General features: G+C 37.0%; 1 protein-coding gene across 1 annotated transcript in view; it reads right to left on the bottom strand.

Annotated features, from left to right (window-relative positions):
- The window catches only part of ARHGEF3 (Rho guanine nucleotide exchange factor 3), a 137,325-nt gene that overhangs the window by 106,197 nt on the left and 8,307 nt on the right, over positions 1-22,821 (bottom strand). Inside the window, exon 2 of the mRNA XM_026857229.1 lies at positions 10,347-10,442. Coding sequence (XP_026713030.1) covers positions 10,347-10,442 — 96 coding nt within the window. The remainder of the gene's footprint in view (positions 1-10,346; positions 10,443-22,821) is intronic.

Below are 22,821 nucleotides of genomic sequence, written 5' to 3'. Positions count from 1 at the left end.
AGTGTGAAACAATACCAGGGGGGGGGGGTGGGTGTGTGTGTGTGTGTGTCTGTGTGTCTGTGTGTGTCTGTGTGTTTCTTTAGATAAAGCTATACAGATTGAGCTTCCCAACAACAGTGATTCCTCTTCCAGCCAGAAGAGTGACTGCCACAGAAAGTCCAAAGTAACATTCATTTGTATTACAGATATTGTCTAGGTTTCATCAATATGTCCCATCAGGAAAAAAGGAAGATAGTTTTAATGACAGGTGGACTGCTAGTTTCTTACATTTATTTTGTACATCAAACTAACCAAAAATTATATATTATTTAAACATTCTTCAGCTCTTTAAAAACTAAATATATTTCTCTCTCTCTATACATTTTTGTGAATGTTTCATTTACTTGTACATCGGGGTATAAAAGGCATGTCACTAGTCTGTTCACCAATACACAATTATAAACAAAATCCCGTTGAGGGCAGCCTAAATGAAGATCGTGGTACATTTTTGTTGGATAAAAGCTATGGGACGTTGAATTGGAACCAATTAGGCGTTTCAGAAATATTTGTTCTAACTCCCTAGGCTAACAGCTATAATAGAGACATGTAACAGTGAAAAAGCAGGTAGAATACAACAGTCATAACCAAGCATGTAGCAAGTGTCTCAAGAGACAAAAATACCAGTTGAAATTATTTGAAGTAAAGCCCCTGGGGAAAAAAAAATAAACAAACCAGCCACTAAATATTACGTCTAAGAGCCAGTCTTAGCTCAGTAAGATGGTTTTTGAAACAAGTACTCAGTAACCCTCACTTCTGCTTATATCCCGTTATGCAGTCCCAGAATAAAGCAAAGGACGGGGCGGGAAGAACAACCAGAAATAAGGACACCGGTGAGAGCAACTTGTTCCTCTGCCGGGCTGAGAACACAGCCTTTCTGAACTTCGGATCAAGCCTGCCATCTTGTGGGATTCAGAGTCAAGCCAGCATGCAAGCTGAAGGCTTTTCTTAAGGCAAACATCAAGATTTTTTTGATCCCGTCCAGGATAAGGAAATGCAATCCATACCAAGTTTTGTAAGACGTGATGATTAAACATATGTTTAAACTTGTACTTACCTCTGGGGCATGTTTTCTTCCGTTACAAAGCCCATTTCACGGGTGCATGAGAAGTCAGCAGTTGGCGACTCCCTTACTTTAACCATCTCAGCACAGTCCCAGCTCTCACTGGTCTGGGTGCGCTGCAGCAGCTGAGATGATTCATCCTCTCCGTGTTCTGCGTCGCTCTCCTGGATCTTCATCCACTTCCTTTAAGGGACTGGCTCTCAGGCTGCAAGCCCCAGTGCCAATGATTCCTTCATAACAGTTTTCAATTCTAGTGCTCCTTTTATAGGCAGAGAAGTACATTAAACAAACTAGGAAAGTTAAGTAAGATTGAAGTGATTTTTTAAAAATTTATTTTGTAAAATATTTAAGTGCCTTATTAGTCTGTCATAATTGTTAGATTATGCTAACTATCCTGAATAATCTCCAGCTTTCTAAGAAGAGTATTTCCTGTCTTTACAATAAGACCTTATTAGCAAACAACTAATTCAAGGCCTCTTGCAAATAAGATGAATTTTATCTGGCTATCTAAAGTGTTAATCTGCAATTTAAGGGGCTTCCTTTTTGCCAACACTGTAACCTTGTATTCTCCAATCATGTATGTGCCTTTTGTAATCACAAACATCTGCAGTTAAACTGCACTTGACTAGAGCCATTTTAAAACAGGGTGACTCATTTCTGCTGATTGAAGGAGGATACAGGAGAACAGGGAAAGTTGTTAAACTTGTTCCTCTTCTCACTCTAATTCCAGACACATAATTCTTCCTTCATCAGTTAGCAGCTGGCAAAAGCTGCAACAGAATTATGATGATTTATGTCACGAAACCTTACTTCACACTCAAGTTTGGAGTCAGCTTGGGTACTTGTCTGAGCTACAGTACGCAGCAATTTAGCTCCCCTATTCTGATCCTCATTAAGGAAGAAGGGTTGTGTGATTAAAACCACATGCGTTAAGGTAAGTATCTATCATGTGGTTTCTACATACTACCTCATCGTGAAAATGCAGATTTTCAGCTGCTCACCACTGCTTTCCCACCTTACTTTTACTCACAATGCAGTCCAGTTCAAGCATCTTTTTAATCACAGTTGACCTTGTTATTTCTATTTTTTTTTTTAAATAGCTTCAAATACAGTTTGCACAATACCCTGGAATAACTACTTTTTTTTCTATATCAAAGAGTTTCCATATTTTAAAACTCAGATAAAACAACAATCCAGAGTTTCAGGAGCGATCCCATATCTAGCCACTGGGCAGGACTTCACTGCAGAACTGTTTTTCCTTATTAAATAAAGTCACATTAAAAGCTAGCTCTGTAATTGTAAGCCTAGTGGGTCCTAAGTAAGTGAATGATTAAAAATAGGTTTAGCACAGCAACAGCTGTTAAGAACCTAGAATTACAAAAGTGAGAAACCACTTTGCAGCTGATAGAGCTCAGCCACAATAAACCCCACCATTAGGGACTGAATGGACTCTATTGCAATAGAAATGCTACATAAATATGTAAAGCCATAGAATATGTTTTCTGCAAAGTGTGAGGGCGCAGCTAACAAATGCTTAGGGCAGTCTGAGGCTCCATCTATCGACCTTCCTTTCCCCACCTTCCACCCTGCACACTTGTTTTAAATACTAACCAGCATTTCTTGACTTTTTGCAGCCCAGTATTTTTATTTTCCCCTTGCTTTCCTGTTTGTTCTTTTCCATCTTCTGTGACATAAGACAAAACCAGCCTCCTAAAGAAAATGAGCTGTTAGAAGCAGGCTAACAAAATTAATTAGTGCCTTCAGCACGCTAGTAATTTTTCTCAGTGGAAAAGCTTTTAAGTTTCACTCTTGTAATGATTTACTCACAAGTTAATTTTACAGTTAATTAGTCCCAGTAAAGTCAACAGAACTGCATGGTGTTCATAATATTAAAACATACTGGGTATCTTCACTATATCAATTTTAACTTTTTTGGGGGTGACATATTATATAGAATATTTATGAACTGACAACAGCGATTTGATCCTAAGAAAGTGTCTTTAAAGTAGGCCTATATCATTCTCAGACTGGCTCTATAAATTCTTATAGCTTCATATTGCTCCACTGAGGTCAATATTCTCACTACATGAGCCTACTTTCCTTCTTTTGATCAGGCAGATATATACTGTGTGTATATTTTTGAAGTCAAAAATCTTTTTCCAATCATTTAAAATAAAATTTTCACCTATGAAGTTCTTAGAAACCCTAGAAAACTAGTGTACTGGATACGGCATCTGGTTATGAAACAGCACAAAAAATAAGATCAAAAAGAACTTTTTATTCATAAAGCTAGTATTTTAAAATAATGATTAATTCTCTAAAGAAGATAAATATGAAATTTGGTCAATTTATTTGACATTACATTTCCTTATAGTTCTTATAACTCTATCTTACTGCTTTAGGATAAAAAACACTAGTTTTTGCAAAGAAGTCCTAGTAAAGTGGTCAAACCCTGTGACTCACAACTTCCTTGGTCACTGTGTCCTACTCCATACTTACTGCACTTTTTCACCCGCTGAGCTGTACCAAGCAACTATTTGTAGGATTGAGGTACATATAAACATTCCTCCATTTAGAGCTGGTCTAGTTTTAAGAATTGCAGAAGCCAGCTGTGCAAGAGTAATTAGGTAGTCCATATATCCCTGAATCTTTGGGTTTCCATATTGTAATTCTTTCTTTCCTTCCTCGGAATCTCAACCACATTAAAATTTACAGGATAAGCTTCTAGAATCCTGAGGACAGCCCCATGAAAAATGGTCATTTTAATTGCTCTCTGTCCCTTTTCTAGAATATCCCTTTAAATAGAAGCAGCTCAATCCGTTGTAATCTAGCCCTCATATAGACAATGCTGACCTGGAAGGACTGTTATGTTGATTATGAGCAAGAAAATTTGGCTCTTCCAACTTTGTGAGAAAACACTGAGGCATCTTCCTGCAGAGATGGTGTTTTAGGTATAAGGACACCGCCTCACGTAGGGCAGACCAGATCTCATCAGATGGGCTGCACAGCCACAGCTGCATGACAAGCAGTAGTGCCATGTATCACACCAGCCACATTCAGGATTAAGATTTTAACAATCTCTCTGCACCCTAGATATGTGCACGCTAAAATATGGTAGTAAGCTTTTCTCTTTCAATGTATGCAATTACGGAGCTGGTTTTGCTTCTTGCTATACAGACTGCAGTTTCAATAGCTTCCCTTCCCCCAGAAATCACCAAGAATAATAGTTAAAAATTGTCAATCTCTCTATAGTAAATTTACCAGAAAGCAAGTTATTCTTCTGTTAAAGTTTAGTGCAGAAACAGAACTAATTCCAGCCTCCAATGAAACACATAACTCTTAAAAAATGACAGATATTCCAAATTAAAGTTTCCACATAGGATACTTAACATTGTTATTTGCACGCCACTGCTCTCTCAGCCAAGATTAGCTCCAGTACCCACATGCCTTTACAGATTACAAAAATACTTCCCGCTCAGATTGGAAAGGAAAGCTGAAACAAAAACAACCTAGCTGTTATAGCGGAAGACAAAGAACAAACAAAAATGATTTAAAGACATTTCTGTCCCCAAACTCAGTTTAAGTTAAGTCATAAATACAGACAGTCAGAACGCACTGGAGTTCACACTTAACAATGCTTATTTGGTTAGTTTTAAAATGTATAGATTTATTTCTTCAGAGGTTCATGACAGAGACAGTTTTCAAAGAGATTTGCTCCAAAAATGATGGTGATTGTCACAGAAATAGGAGAGCATCGCGTACTCAGTAAGCAACATGACAGAGTATTTGAGACAGAAATGGAAAGCCAAGGCACCACAAACTCTGCCACGGAAAAAAATCAGAATGCCAGTTTTCAATTATTAGTTCTAAAAAGCTGAAATACTTCCTGACTTAATCCTATGTAAAAAGATGAAGAAGTGACTAGCAAGATTTCATCCAGCCTAGAGGAAGCACGTTAAAAATCTACACACACTAATAAAAACTGGAAATTTTCCAATTCCCTTGAACATTTGTTTTGAAAAACAACGTGCCAGCTACTTTCATAGTAAGCATAGATGAATTGACACAGTTCCCACTAGCTCCCTTCTCTTTAGTTCCTTTTCTTGCAATTTTCAGCATTAAGAAACTGAGAATCTGCCAAATCAGTAGCTTCTAGAATTTCAAGGCTCTCAAACCTTCATTTGTTCAAGCACTGTTTCATACTAGCTCAGACAGCAAACGGTCAGAACATCAATTAGTAACAGCTAAATTTATCAGTATTCCTGTTTATCAAGAACAGCTTAATTTGGTTCACACAAACTCTGCTGTGATGCCCTCTTTTTATCAGACATTCACAGCAGTCACACTAGTACTACTACTAGCATCTTTTTGCTGCTGTAATCTTGATTATGTCTGTTGGGAGGGAAAAAGCAACAGAAGCAAGTGAAGCACTGCAAGTCTGAGAATTCAATTAACTTTATCTCTTAGAGGTACCAAACTATACAAACACTGATGAAACGGAATGGCAGAATTTGTAAATGGCTATACAGTGTCACTGGGAACAGAGCAGATAGTTCCGAAATTCAAACTTCCAATAGTAACTAAATTTATTGTAATTTTGGTTGTTTTCTTTCAGAAGCTCTTTCCTATCTTACCAGATTATATTCATTTCTGGCTCTAGAGAAGGACAGCAGATAAGGTTTCAGATGTCCTCTCTGTAGTCAGTAAAGGAGTTAAACCATAGAATTCCCAAAACCTATTAGCATTTTTGGGAGCCTGAAATTAAAGAGTTCTTCCCATGAACTTCAAAATTCTACTAATTAATACTATACCATTAATACACTTCGTTTTCCATAAAGTTACACTATTATCTTCTATAAAAGGGAAGAAAGCAATTTAGTGAACTATTATTTATTTCCATTTTGGAATTTATCCTCTAATCTATCTCCAATATAAAAATATATCATGCCCAAAGTATTTATGAGTGCTTCATTTAAAATAAGATGCTATGCAGTAGGTAATTTATGAGAATAAAATACTCAGTAGTTGTCATTAAAACATCACTTACAATTTATAAACAAATTATAAATAATATATAAGTTCCCAACTTTACGGAATGGGACAACATAGAGCAATTTGCACATTACCTGAACAAATGCACCATGCTTTTACTGAACAACATACACAACATTCATACAATAAATACAAGTTTAGTTAACAGCACTTGAGAAAACTTCACAATATACTAAGGTTATGTGGGTAATTCCACCACAAGTTTGTTTCATAATATTAATGTCCTTGATATTAAGTGTATCTACCCATTTTTTGCATTTTAGTAAAAATTTATTCAAAGAAAATAATTAATACTTTTGTAAAACAGTAAAAATCATCACCAATCAATTACTCTTCTCTCTGTTTATAGGGAGCCTGAGTATAAGGCCATACACAACATCAAAGCCTTTTACATACATTATAAGTGATGTTTAAATGCTAGATAAGGTCTTGGTCAGAGCCTTTGCTCTGTGGAGACTTTTGACTTGATGGAATAATTTTCAGTTACTGCATAGTTTTAATAGCATACATTCCTAATCTTGCTATGATTAACACCAGTCCTTACCAATAGTTACAATTTCATGAAAATAACCAAGAACCCATCAGAAAGTAAATGTTTCAAAAATCAGATAATGAATAGACAAAAAAAATCTATGAATCAGTAATGCAGTGCAACACTGTACTTTATTAGGATGAGAAAAATAATGTTTATTCAGCTCTAGTACTCACAAAACCCCACAATACGAAGCAAAAAACAAAATTTGGAAAACCTCAAACATATTCCACATAGATCTAGATAAAAATTTCTCCTTTGTATTTATTGCATCCACCAAGTAATAGCTGAGTCACAAAGAAGTCAAGTCAGTCACATCTTGCATTCATTATACCAGACACACATGAGACTGCTATTCTGCTTATCAAAAGCCCAACTAAAATTCCACGGATTGCAAACACGATGCTCTTGTGAACAAACAAGATTATCGTTTACAAAATAAGAAGCAAGCAAAGGTAAAAGTGACATTGTTGGTTGATATACAGGTTGAAACACATTTAAGAAGATACAAAGCACACGTAAAGTTGGGTTAAATATTTTCAGTTCCTTGTAATTCAGCACAAGCCCCACAATTTACACTAAGAGATAACCTGGCTCTCTATACCACTTCTATAACCCAACACATGGTGCTTAAATATAAAAGGGTATCACAAAGCCCATGACAGCATATATTATTCTCTGCTTACTGAAGAGTTAAATCTCAATATATCCTTAACCACTGCATCACTTTATCTTTCAATAATAAACACTTCAGTGTCAAGACAAGTCAGTCCAAGTTTCTACTGCCCCTGATTAGCACTCATAAGCTTACTCATACTTACTCACAGCTGAAGTCTACACGGTCAGATTCTAATTTAAAATTTTCATTTCATGTTTATCTTATGGATTGAAAGTATTTATCAAGCATATATCCACATATACAGTGGTGACTATAGAACCAGTCAGTGTTAATACTCTAGTGGTTATAGAAATCTTTCTTCCCAAGTGCCATGTAAATTGCATTAAATAATTCCTACAAAGTGAAACAATTCTCTACAGCTCAGTGACACACTGAATAACTTGGCCTATCACCAACAGAGATAATGGGAGGGACTTTGAGAGTATGTCTGCTCCTGCAGATGAACATTTAGAATTGTGGATATTTATTTAACCTCAAATCCAAAAGTAATTTTATAATGTCTGATAAAAGAAATCTCTTATCTCCTAAATAGTCTTCCTAAGCATCCTAGAATATTAAATACAAAGATTAACTTAATTCCTGAAGAAGAGCACAACCTGTGCTCTAACCTCTGACTGATTTAATGAAGAATTGCAGGAAGGCAGTGAATTTAAAATTATTAGCAAGCATGATTGAATGTATGTGGAAGAAATTGTAGATTAGTATATACAAACAATATATAAAAGAACTGGGGGGGAGGAGGGTGGGGAGGAGCAGGACAGGTGCAACCAAAGGCAAATCAAAAACTAGCAGACAAGTAAATTCTGCTATTTTCCACCACTTTCCTTAAGCTCAATTACACATTTCTAACAATTCATATCATTCAATCGTGATACCCTAATACCTGATAACATAAATTGTACTCTCCCCCTATTTTAGTCAACATTACCAAAAAATGTACTAAAAAAAATATGAAGTGATATTCATAGTTATCATAAAATCATTTAGGTTGGAAACAACCTTCAAGATCATTGAGTCCAACTGTTAACCTAGCACTGCCAAGTCCACCACTAAACCATGTCCCTAGGTGTCACATCCACACATCCTTTAAATACCTCCAGGGATGGTGACACAACCACTTCCCTGGGCAGCCTGTTCTAATCCTTGACAACCCTTTTGGTGAAGAAAATTTTCATAATATCCAATCTAAATCTCCCCTGGTGCAACTTGAGGATGTTTCCTCTTGTCCTATCACTTGTTCCTTGGGAGAAGAGACCAATCCCCACCTCACTACAACCTCCTTTCAGGTAGCTGTAGAGGGCGATGAGGTCTCCCCTCAGCCTCCTCCAGACTAAACCCGCCCAGTTCCCTCAGCCAGTCCTTGCACGACCTGTGCTCCAGACCCTGCACCAGCTTTGTTGCCCTTCTCTGGACATGCTCCAGCCCCTCAATGTCTTTCTTGTAGCAAGGGGCCCAAAACCAAACACACTGTTTGAGGTACAGCCTCACCAGTGCCAAGTACAGGGAGGGGGATGAACCTTTCCCTGTCCCTGCTGGCCACACTATTTCTGATACAAGCCAGGATGCCATTGGCCTTCTTGGCCACCTGGGCACACTGCTGGCTCATACTCAGCTGGCTGCCAACCAACACCCTCAGGCCCTTTTCCACCAGTTAGCTTCCCAGCCACTCCACCCCAAACCGGTAGTGTTGCAGGGGATTGTTGTCACCCAAGTGCAGGACTCAGCACTGAGCTTTGTTGAACCTCATACAGTTGGCCTCGGCCCATTGATGAAGCCTGTCCAGATCCCTCTGTAGACCCTTCCTACCTTCTTGCAGATCAACACTCCCACCCAGCTTGGTGTTGTCTGCAAACTTACTGAGGGTACCAGTTCAATACCACAAGCAGGATAACAAACAATAAAATATATTAAAGGAACAGCATGTGTCAATACCTCATCCCTCATTAGATTTTGGAGTCAGGAGTGAAGTCCACAAATCTTTCTCATCCCAACCCTTCATCTGAAGGTTTTGTTTCTAACTTTGAGGATGTTCCAGGAATAGTAGTAGAATAGTGAGAGACATTTAAAAAGAAACTACAAGGTACTATGATGCTGTTAATTTAGTCCTACATACAAACAAAAGAAAAAAAAAAAAAGATTCTACATGATTTATTGACACGGATCCAGCAGGGAATCATAGTTATTTCTTTAATTCATAGTTATTTCTTTAATTCTTTAGCTTTTCAAGAGTATTTCTCAGACTACAAAACCAATGCAAGTTAGCTTTTTGTCCACATAGGTGCTGTGCTTTCTGTCATTAGTTTATTTGGTTGTGACATGATAAACAATGTACCAAAACCATAGCTAAAAATCTAGTGAACAACAGCAAGTAAAAATCAGCAGACTCTCAATAAAAGGCACTCATTAACACAGCTGAAGTATCGTCAATACCTTCTGAACACCATGTTCCCTTCATGAAACAGTGCTAAAAACTGCATGGTCAGTGGCACTTTCCACAAAAAAAAAGACGGTCCTAAAGCATAAGCATTTGTTCATATCTACCACTGAACAGAGCAATATTTTTTCCTCCTATACAGAGGTTTGGGGTTTTTTTAATAGAAACCAGAATTGTCTCCCAGGGCACGAATCTCAGGAGACAAGAAACCTGCACAGTGCTGAACAGTACTAGTAATAGCATCACACAAGTGTAGCAATAGCACAGAGAAATTAAGACATTTGCCACATGTGAAAGATTCCATGAGTACAACTGGTGCACTGTTGAAGTGAACAGGAGTTTTTCCATTGCCCATCCCCCATGACACCCTGTCCCATGCTCATCTGCTAAAAATTAAAAAATAAAAAATTATTTCCCTTTTTCCTTCTGTGTTGTTAAATAATGGAAAATGAATGCAGTTATAACAAATAATTATTTTACTTAATTTTAAAACTACATCTCCCAATATTGCTGTCTACTAACCTCTTAGAAAATTAGAAGAAAAGCTTACCAAATTTTTTCTTCTTCCATTCCTCCTCTGGCACATTGGTTTATTACAGCAGGGCTACTCATGGTTAGGGCTGTGCTTTCAGAATTCATTTTTTTTCTACAAAGGAATAACAATATCAAAAACATGAAAAAGCAACGTAAGTGAAGAATGTGTTAACTGATTCACTAGAAAACCAAAACTTTAAGACAAGAACTTTTAAGACCAAATACAGTATGTTTTACTCACTTAAGTAAATGTCCAAAATCAATGGGATTAATTGGATGAATACATTGAGAAGGATTTGGCAGTTCTGTGGACTTGCTAGTTATGCCAAACTCAACACTGATTGTCTTTTGTTTACTTTTCTGAATACATGCCAAAAGAGTTGATGTCAGCAAGCCTGTATCCAGGGCTATGCATAGTGTCAGTTATGTTAATTCAGAGCAGCAGTCACAGCTAGTGTTGCCATGGAATGATCCATGCACCGTTGGGGTGAAAATTTCCATTTCTAAAATGTAAAGATTTGCAGAAACTTTTTAGCATATTTTAATAGCTTAAGATCCATATTTTAATAACCTAAGATCGCATTTTGCTGATTTGCAGAAAATAACAATTCATTCATGATTGAGGCCACACTTAAAACCAGAGGAGACATATTCAAGTGCTGGCAAGAGTAATTCCCAAGTTACAATGCTTCCAAAAGGTCTATATGGCCAAAGGTGCTTCAAGTAAATGACTTACATGGTAAGAACAAATGAAGTCTAAAATAAGGCAAGTTAATTTCACCAGGGAACACTATTATTTTTTGGTAAGAGGATCCACAATGTTAACATAGAACTTCTTACACCTATAGCTTTTTTTCTTGCTTTTAACAGAGAGAGAAAAAAATATTTTTAGCCAAAGTCATCTTATTTGACTGGATTTCACTCATGGTTTCTATCATGATCAGCACAAAGATCTATCTGATTAACAGAAAGCAGGTTCAGCTGAGTATTAATTAATATCTACTAAAACATAACCAGAAAATAGGCTGCACTTGTCAAGATAATAATCCCTTGCTTTTTGCAAGAAAGCATAAAGAACCATTTAAAAGCTGGTTTAACCTGTGTGAGACCTGGGTCAAAATTTGACTTGACAGTTACTGACAGCATGAAGAGTTGAGCACAATGCACGTGTCCCATCAGTGGCAGTGAGACTAGGCCAATCTTCACAAAACAAGTACTTTGAAGAGAATGCTGATCTTTGTTTCAAAATTCTGTCCATGCAGGAGTAGATAAAACTGCCTTAGCAAGCATGTTTATTGGACAGAAGTCCCAAAATCAGCAACCAAAATTTGGTCCTTACTGGAATTAATGTCTTCTTTTTGCCCGCCCTTTGCCGTGAACAGAGAGAGCATTCAGCACTGCCACTCCAGAGAAAAGAGAATGGACTTACAAGAACAGGTCCTTAATTTTACCTTTATTCTACATCCCTCATAACAGAAAGGGATAAAAATTCTGCAAACTGTTTCTGAGCAAATTTATTTATTGAAATCTTGTTTTAAAGACCCAGAAAACTATTCTGAAAGGGAAAACAAGACAAGCTTCACCTCTGTAAGGACAGGAACAGAGACTATTAACCATCTGACCTCTTTTTGGATCAGTGTCTGATGTCAAATCTACTCCTGATTCTGAAGTTGGATCACTTTGGGAAAAAAAAAAAAAAAAAAGGAAAAAACCCAACTAATCAAACAACAATAAAAATCTCCCAAAACCCAAACCCACCCAATAGACTTGTAATTCTAGAAGTGGCTCGGCATCAGCAAGTGTTGAAAGTTAAATTATTACTTGCCTCTCTACTCTATAATAGTACAGGAAGAGGAAAGCTGTTCTTAAACATATTTTGAAGCCACAATGCAAGAATCTGTACTTAAACATCTTCTGCAAAGTTCCCCTCTTTTAGGAAGCAATTTCCTGATAGGGCAAATGAAAACTTTTCTTTTGGTAATGCATTTCTACTCTACATTGGGAAAGCCCAGATGCTTCAGTGATCATACAAGTTATCCCAACAAGTTTTACCTTCTCTTACAGTCACTCTTACTAGCAAGATCAAAGGTTCAAGGGCAGGTTAAAAGCAGTCCATTAATTCTCAAAGTTGGAAGCTGAAAGATTCAAATTACAAAACCACAAGATTGACATTCTAGCAAAAAAACCCAATAAAACCAACTTCTACTGTTCACTTCTGAACTAGCAATACAGCAGTACAGATGTTCAACGTACATTCTCCCCCCCGCTCCAAAAAAAAAATGTTTTTGGCTCTTCTCTCCTCACCCTTGAAAACATCTAAGCAAACAGTCCATATGTATCTCTACATTGAGATTTCCACGCTGAAACTAGAGTAAAAGCAGAGGACAGAAGAAGTGATAAAAGTTACTATGAACTTTTCTATGAACAATTGAGGATAAAGGTTGACATACATCTAACAGAAAATAAATTAAATATGGCACAAACCCAATTCATGTTCTCACAGGTTCTGCAAAGAAAACTACATAAAATAATACAGAGAGGAATACTTGTCAAACTTCTCAACTCCCTCAGTTTTAGTCTAATATGTGATAATGTCAGTAACACATTGCACTCCTTCCCCTCGACGTCCTCAGGATCTTACAAAAATCTGCTTCTAGTGTTTTCTGTAACATAAAAGGAGGGCATCAAGGGGACAGCACTTATTAATTCTGAAAGCAAGATCTCATCCACCACACCTTCAGAAAGATACCTATATGCTGGATAAGACAGCAGGCTCTCTAGATACCAAGAGTCATATTCTTCCAAGAGACAGAGTCATGATCTTGAAGCCTCCACTGCTCAATTTCCAATAATATGAGATCTGTCAAGTCACCCACTAACTAAACAAATGCACTTGTCATTTATACATGTGGAGAAGTATAACAGCCAGCTGATACAATGGAGGACAAGCATTGTTCCTCAGCTACCACTGGCAAAAGGGGCATGGGAAACACCACCATGCCTGCCCTGTCCTCCCCTGTTCTCTGCACTGCAGCAGCCAAGCACACCCTTCCTCAAGATTGAGGCAGGTAGTGCAAAGCATCCCTCTAACTTTTGACCCATGCCAAAGAATGAACAGTGCTCCAGCAATACCCACCATGTAATCCCTGTCTGCTGTAGCATAAACTCCTAGCACCTTGAATGACTTTTGTCTATCAGCCAGTTTCTTTCAAATCATACTCCTCCTTCCTTACTGTCTTTTGAGATGGAAATTGTCAAAAGTGTTGAGACCAAGTGTCCATTCAGTGTTGCCATCCAGCAGCACTTCTCATTCACACTTCAGAGACTGGTCAGCAGTGAGTCAGACAAGCTTCTGAAAAATCATCAAGGATACTCTTTTGTCATCCTATTCCTGACAACAGGTCTACACAGGTCCTAGGTGACTCTTTACCAGGAGCAATAGGTAATTAAAACTGCTGATCCCCACATCACTGACAAGTTTTATAGCCTTGTCAAAATACCAGAAGTTTTTGAGTTTCTAAATGACAAATGGAAAACGGGTATTCAGCTATGCTTTCCAAAGCCATGGATACCAAATATTACTACTACTCTTACTTGAAAGTCATTTCAATGAAAAATTCTCAGCCTGTAGATTCTATCCTGACCCACTGTTGTGCCACAGACTGCTCTTAGGTTCTTTCTTCAGAATAAGTAACTATATTTAAAAAAAAAAACACTTCTCCATTTTAAGATGTAGAAGGGGATATCTTTTTTCAAGCATTAAGAATATTTTGTGAAAGTATTTCTAGTGAACAAACTGCTTCGGTAGGTCTAAAATAAAATGGAACTGTTCTGTTGAGGAAATAAAAGTTACTATATTCCTATATTCTCTGAAAATATTGTTTATATTAAAAGCGAATCACACAAAATTAAAGCTAAAATTGGCAAAGTAAAATTTGGTTTGGAATATACTGGTTTAGAATTTATTCAATCAGAATACTAACACTATCCCCAAAAATCAGCCTCTAGTAATTATATCTTAGAAATTTAAATGCAATTAAAGAAGCAAAGGAACAATGTTCAGAAAAGAAATGCTATCCACAGGTGCTTCTTCCTATATCACCATCCAACTCTTGTTTGGACTTGAACTTTATGGCACAGGCACTATACATGACAAAACTTGAAGGAAGAAAATAAATCTATCATCTTCCCTCTTAATAACTTGAAGTCAGATGCCAAGGCAAGTCAAGGAGTATTAATTTAAGAGACTGCTTCACGTGTATTCTGTTCCTCATCCTCCGTTTGTACACTGAACCCTGACTGTTCCAGATAAGGAACATGCACTTTAATTAGGTGTTGTCCTAGAGATGGTGCTGCACAGTAATAGGAGGAAGTGGGCGAAAGGCAATTCCAGAACAAAAAACACAGGAAAACAATGTCAAAGACTTTATTTAGAGCAGATATGTTTAACATTACTGTCACTGTCTTACTGAGGGAACAGCCCCGAAGAAACATCCTTGCTGGTTAAAGACATCTGAAATTTAGCATACTAAGTCTTCTACAACCAAGTATAGATTGTTTAATACTAGAGTACCTAGAAGGAAGAACGCACCCCCAAATTATCTGAAGTTATAGTCACAAAGAAACTCATTTTTATGCTTTCATTAATTAACTTTGATTATCTGATGAATTATCAGTCCATCTGCCTTACAGTAGATTCTTACACCCCATAATGGCAGTGGTAAGCCAAGAACTCAAGAACTGAAAAGTATTTATATTTAAGTATATTTTATTCATTTAGATTTAGTTCTGGAAGTTCTGCAATTGCCCTTAAATGCACAAAAATAAAGGAGGGAAAAAGGATCTAGTATAGCACAGCACTCAAGCCTCTGAATACCTGCACAGAACAGCATTATAGGATCATCTGAAAAGAAAACATTTAGAAGGTTCAAGAGAAGTGTTGAAGCCCCAACACTCCATGCGCTCAAACCAGCCTGTGATTTATAGCAAGTAGAAAGGGGAAAGTATTAGCTGATCTTTTAATGTGATCCCCTACACAAGGGCCATTTTTTCTCTCTTTCCTGCCCCCCACCCCCCTTCTGTTACAAAGTGTAGATACACTTTGATCCTCAGGCTAAAAATCTTTTTTGCCTTTCCTTCCACTCTCTATTTCTATCTCTAGACACATAAGATATTCACAGTAGCGGTAGTTAAAAAATAACACATCATTCAACAGCTGTTCACTATAGTAGAAGTAAAAATAACCAGTATCTTCTGATAAAACATGTTCCCACAGCTCCTTACCTTCACCAAAATGCTTTGCATTGTTGAAATAGTATCTTGTTATACTTGGTTGATAAGAGAATGGTGAAAAAAGCTTTAGTGAACACTAAGACCCCTCAATGCAGAAACCATTATTCCTTTTAATGAAAAAGAAGGCAGTAACATCACTATAGTAATGTGCATCTACTAAGAAAAAATAAGTCTTGTAAGTTACACACCATCATTCTCTCAAGCAGAAGCCATTATGCTCACAAAACCTGAAGAAATTATTAATTAGCAAGCATACATCATAACATCTTTAAATGTAGAGACAATTTTCCATTTCCCTACTAGTTGCACAAAAGTCTGTAATTCCTAGTGAACATTTACTCTTGTATTGTCTTCTGAAGTCACATTTCCACACGCAAAGTTAGCATCTCACAAAACATAGTATCTCACATCTTGATAGCATTCAGCTCCTAACCAGCAACCACCTTAGGCAAATAGCATGTTGAAGGGCAGATTGAAACTTCAAAATGAACTTTATTATTTAACTGCATAACAACAAATACAAAAACCAATCTTTTATCCAAATTGTTTTTCTGAGGTTTTCAGATACTGTAGTTGCCAAATATCTTTATACCACTAAAGCATACTTCAGTAAAATCGGAGTGAAAACTCAAGAAGTTCTTGAAGAATATTTCTCCTGACGACAGCTCCAAGTAGTAGGCAGTGTTGAGAAATTTCACATTGCATAATCACTTCCATCCAAGCCTAGCATACCATAAACTTCATTTCACACACACTATGGTTATTTCAAGTAAGTTTTGACCTTAGGGAACACATGCTGCATACCATTACTTACCTTCTTGAAGTCTTTCAAAATGCACCTGATGCACTAAAAGAAAAAGGTCTTGGAGGATCTTTTTCAGTACATATTTTTGAAAGCATTTTTATTCCTGTTCTTGAAGCATCTCATTAAAAAGTCACCTTCTGTCCTCTCAAAAAGCACAGAGAAGTTTTATATAGGTACTTACACAAGTGTACATACAAAGCTATCTGGAGGAAGTAGTTCAGAGAACAGCAGGCACTGTACATAACTTTTCACTTCATATTTCATGATTCTATCAGAACTCTCCAAGACGGTAGAAAAGAAGCTTTAAAATAATGAATCTGTCTCACAGCAAGTAATTGAGTGCGGCTCCCTGTCCCATAACAAACACACTGGCTATAGACATCTAGACAGTGTATCCAGCCATACATAAAAGACAATGTTTATTTTTGAAATAGCATGAATATTATCTTTATTCTCAGCACAAAGTAGATTAAACGGTAAAAGACAACCATTAAATAAATAAATACAAGTTTGTACCAGGCAGAAGCCAGAGCACTAACATGGAATAGTGTTCCATGCTGGAGAAATGTAGTCTACTATGAGACACTGTTTTCAATAGGACTAGTCCTTGAGTTTACCAAGACTAGTTCTTTCCCCTAAAAACACCAAAAGAAAAGGAAGACAACTAATTACATTAAAATTCATCTCACATCCCCCTCATGAAAGCACATGGAGAAGTTTACTAGCATCAAAGACAGAATGTGGTTACAACTCGGACATCTTTCAGGACCGTTTAAATATTTGTATATAGTAAGACACTAGCATCAGGGAAACTATAAGCAGGTACATGCACATGTTTTACTTCCAAATACAAACATATATTTTCCTGAGCTGGTTACTGCTGTGAGAAATAAGAGTTATGAATGAATTCATGCTGCTGGTTTAGTCTACCCTGCTTATCAGCATGTTATATAATATTGTACATCACTGCGATAAAGAATAGAAGAGCAAGGGCTCATCTGCCAATCTGCAAAGTTATCAGGAGCTTTGAGTCTTTTAGTGGTTTCAACTCAAACTTCAGCAGTGGAGGAAGAAATAGGGCGTGTTTGTGAGCTTTGTTGTCACTTTTAGGGATGTTAGCTGATTGTCATACCAATTATTAAAAAAAAGGAATTTAATGTTTCAGTACTCTGTGTCTTGGTAATAACAGACTACTAAATCTCTCTTATCTAACATTATGAAACACTAGCAGAGACTTGAACAGAACATTTTAAACCAAAGGTTTACACAAATGTTTTGTGCACACACAAAATTAAATACAACGTTGGAGCAGAATACAGAGAACACTAAGTACTATACTCAACACAAATAGATATCAAGGATTTTTTTGTCACTGATGTTATAATTACATGTGTCATCCTGAGACAAATCTGTTTCTCTCTGGACTAAAAGATCCAGATGTTCCTATTTCAAGTATCTGGCTTCAGCACCAGACTGTAAACAAAACAACCTATCCATTCTATCAGCGTGCAAGAAGAATTCTCCAACACTGGCCATTTCTCTACCCTTTCCCCCCTCTCCCAAATTTTTATTTCTTTCCAACAAAGCAAGCAAACAAAACATGAGTATGATAATCTAGCATTTACTGCAGACTTAGTGTTAGCCTTTAGTCCGTCTGACAAGCAAAAATGGACAAAAAGTTATCTGATTTTTTTCATAAACTATGATTGCAAATGCAAATACAAGTACTTTTAAGCTAAGTATACTGTATTGTGTTTTGCAGTTGACACTATGCAGCAAAACAATGTTGAGAGGTTCTTTCCAAAGATTATGAGTATTTATGTTCCCAATTTAGTGACTCATACAGCTAGCAATTTCTGAGATTAATTTAACTCTATCCTCCTCAAACTTCTGAATTTGAAAGGAAGCACTAAATTGTTACTCAAAAGTTGTGACAAACAAAGATTTTTATATATATTTTTTTTTTTAATCTGGATTTTATCTAGGGGAAAACTATTTCCAGAAATAACTATGTACTATTTCTGTAAAGAATATCAGAAGGACTATACAAAGCTAAACCAATTCAATGGACAATTTATTAAACAAAAAAAGAGTAGTTCTCTGCAACTACTGCTTAAATTAAGTCTTTTTCATGTTAATGGAAAACTCAGAAAAAAGGAAAAAAGAGAGATACAGCATGCATGCCCAGTGTAGAATTACTGCAACCACTGCCACATTTTTTCATGTTCTTCTCTTCCTTTCAACATGTTCCTGTCTTCTTCATGATAAAGGGGTTTATCCTCAACAAAAATACATTAACAATAAATTAAAACCAAGAGAAGTACCACCACAGTTGAAACAAACATAACTCATTCTCCCCTTTATCAGAATCATCATTACCAGGGAATGATAGCAGGTTCCAAATTTTATCTGCCTGGAAGGATGTCACATTTTCTCCTTAACATTAAAATTATGATCCTTTCAGCCTACTATCTTAGTAATCATTATTATTTCATTCAGGATTGCTGCACAGTTTAATAAGTCATTGAAGTTTGTCAATTTAGTTTTGCATTTATTTTTCTTGGTTATTTAATAGATTTGAATGACAGACAAAAAGGTGTATTGTCCTCAAATCATCTTCTTTTCAGTCTTTACAGCTTTTCACCTGCCATTTCTAAGCACAGTCAGAACCCAAACCTACATGGGAAAGTTTGCAAGATCACCCCTCCAACCTAGTAATCAACTTGCTTGAGAGAAGGTTTTCTAGGATATTAATTACTTATCTGTGGAGCATCAACAAATGCTAATTCTGACAGCATCTATTTCTGTAGGCAAAGCATTTTAAGGCTCATATTCACATAACAACCTCAGTATCTACAGACGGATACCAGGTTTGGAATACACTCATCATAGCCTGTATCAACACAAATGTGGTGGCTTTAAGTGCTGTACTGCAATTCATACTTGCCCCTAACCCCTCCCACCCACCTGCTACCTGGATGCATTAGTTAAGGCCATATACAAGCACAAGCAGTCTGACACCCCCAAAAGACACACCCCAAATAGCTGCTTGTGGTCTTCAAGTCAAAGGTGATGTTCCAGACAGAACCTTCCGAGGGAACACTAGCAGGACACACCGAAATACGTAAAATAACATCAGTAGGATTCCTGATAGAGTACAAACAGTGCAATGAACATAATCTTCTCCTAGCTATAATCCTGAAAATTTATTTTGGAAAAATGCTGAAGTGTTTAAAATGAACTAATGAAAGCTGTACTTCTATTTAACAACTAAACTGTTTGAGCGATGATACCAGCAGAGCAGCTGTTCTTGCTCTACAGAAACCACACAAGTCACATAAGTCCTGCCAACTTTCCAAGTTTATGCAAGCTTCAGTGGTATAAAAGCCAGTAAACCTTTCTAAATACAAGTTGTACCACACACTGATTCCACCTGCAGAGTTAGCAGGGGAACTGCATGACTGTGAGGGGTATAATAATCCTACATAGAAGAGGGGAAAAAGAAAAAAATAAAAGAAAAAGGAAAATGAGTAACAGTATAGGGCATCTTTCTAATCATGTTACCATTTCTGCTTGTATATATAATGATTTAACATGAAAAGCAAAAAAAAAAAATGTTCTCTTATTGTAAAGAACATAAAGTTTCTGCTTCTTGTCCAGTTAAAACTATTTTTGGGGAGGGGATTGCTGGATTTCACTACGGGCCATGCCTTCAAGTACCACTCTCAGCAGTGATCTGTGTAAGACACATATTACTTTGAAGTAACGCATACACCAAAGGCAGCATGCTCCCTTAGACTTGAAATTCTTTTTTTGACTACTCATCAAGCACATGATTAGGATGAAGTAAATAAATACGCATGTATATATGCCCTTGCGTTTAGATATTAACAGCTTGATCCATTAACACACTAACCCCTTCAGCTAGATTTTGTACAGTGTTGAGCACCTGCCAGTTAATCATTGTTTACATTTCCATAATTGACAGCGTATCACTTCATGTTCAACCCTGGGTGACACTAAATGGAAAACATTCTTTATTTTTACATACTCTATATTACGTTTGAGGATGGAGGCCACCACACTTACATGCTATTACCTATTTATTTCAGAATAGTTAATTTGCATCTATGACAGCCTAAGGCAAAGCACAAGGTGCTTGTTAATCAGAGACTACTGCAGTGTATTTACTGAGTCCCTTATTTTCCAGTTATTTGCCTACTACTTGACATGCTCTTCGAGACTTGTGCAAGACCATAGCCATTTGTTTATTCCAGATTTCATATGACCTCAACGATTGAAATCTGCAACACACCCTCACAGGCTGAGAGACACAATTTGGTAAAAAAATCAAAGGGACTTTTATAGGACCTAGAAAATACCATATATATGGAAATAATATTTTTTGAGCCATTAACATGAAAGTTTCAAGATTTTTCTTTGACCATCAAGTTCAATGATTTTAATCTGTTTCCACCTTTTATTCCAATGTAGTGCTGCTCTGCTCAGGCTTTCTCCAAGTCACAGTTTAGAATTTATCTATAAAGTATGAGATTTACCTATTTATCTGTAAGTACTAGAATTTATCTGTAAAATCAATGTGACGTTGCAATGCTTATATTCCCCAAGATTTAATAAATACATAAAATGAACAGACTGATTAAATGAAACATTAAGAGACTAATTAAGTTAAACAAAATACATCAATGATTTATAGCACTCCAAGTCTTCCACTAAGCGTATCCCAGTTTCCCTACATATTACACAAAAAAGAAAATGGCAACTCTTAACAAATTACTTCTCAAAACGCACATCACACTTATCTGAGTATAAGGTGTCTGAAATATAATACACTCACAAAGCACTCCAAAAGGATTCTAAATGTGTTTATTACAGCATTTGCAACAGCAGGCAGATGGTTTCACAAAAAATACTCAGGAAAAATGTTTCATCAACAGAGATTGATGAAAAAAACTAAAATACTGAAAACATACAAATAAAACTCTAGCATAAACAGAATTTAAGAGGTCGGCTTAATTTTCTTTAGCACCTAAAGCAAAAGATTTAACATGGGAAAAACTAGGTCCCAAATTGATATTAAGACATACATATAAACTCCCGAGCAGAATCAGGTACCGCTCACTTCAATTTACAAACAGAAAAACAGACCAGATTTTTGTTTAAGGTCATGTGGTCTCACTGGCCACTTGCTGGAAGCAACTCCACATAATACACCTCCAAACTGTGCACACATAAGACTCCCACAACTTGGAATCATGCCAGGAACAACTGTCCACACAAAAGCAGTCCAGAGAAGAAGTGTGCTATTCAAAAGAGAGCGGAGGTCTGAGAAAATGTGCAGGGAATGATACTGAATGTTACAGTGTTTTCACGGGTCACAAGGCCTTGTCACATTGCTAACCCATATGTAGGATTCTGATAGGAAGCAATAGGGTATTTTGTTTACTAAAAGTAGGTTATAAATATTTACTGAGAACAGGTAGCAAGTCATATATAATATGTAATATATGTACATGTATAACATACATATAGCACAAAAAAATTTTAAACAGAAGGGCTAGATGCACCAAAAGACAAGTCAAAGGCATTCCTGGGCATTCCCTTACTTCATGTACACTGGGGCAGCTCCATTTCTCCTACTCCCCTACCTGCATTCTCAAAACCTGTTATTCTGCAATAAATATTTTAAGTCCCTTTGTTTCCAAGTCCTATGGCTTCTCCTATTCTGAACTCAAATTCTGTACAGACACAGCATCCGTTTTGTAACTTGTTGCACTTGGCAGACCTCTGCACATGCTACAGAAATGGGTATGCAACCGCATTAATTCTGTAAGGGTTGGAGGATAAAGGAATTTTCTCTGTGCTTTCGCTATGAAAACGTAGCCCACAAGGTACTAATGGAAAACATTTCACTATAAGTTATATTAATGTATGAATGCACACACAGAAAAGATATACATGCACATTTACACAGTCACAAGATTTAAGAACTGTATCAAAAAATAAAGATATCAGCCTCCAAAGACAGATTTCATGCATTACTGTAAATGGTTCCTCAGTAAATCACAAATTCTGGTCACCACCAACCACATCACCGAGATAACCGGCCAAGCACTGGCGCTGCACCAGGCCCCCAGAGCCAGCCGCCAGCCACCTCACAGCGTTCCCACCTGCACAGGCCTTCACCGGCATTAACAATTTAAATTCAGACAATGACCCGTGCCATGCTAATTAATGTCGGCGCTCTTTTACAGCCTATCCAGAGTCTGCTGGGACTGGCTCCACAAGTGTAAGTAATTACGCTCCGTGTTTGTGTTTTCCACTTCGCTTTTGCCTACAAACCTTCACCTCCTCCCCCCCCCCCCAGGGGGGG

Source organism: Athene cunicularia, assembly GCF_003259725.1.
Source record: "Athene cunicularia isolate RWA chromosome 12 unlocalized genomic scaffold, athCun1 chr12_part1, whole genome shotgun sequence".
Lineage (NCBI taxonomy): Eukaryota > Metazoa > Chordata > Aves > Strigiformes > Strigidae > Athene > Athene cunicularia.
The sequence above is the reverse complement of the archived record's forward strand: the minus strand, read 5'-3'. Positions and strand labels throughout refer to the sequence as shown.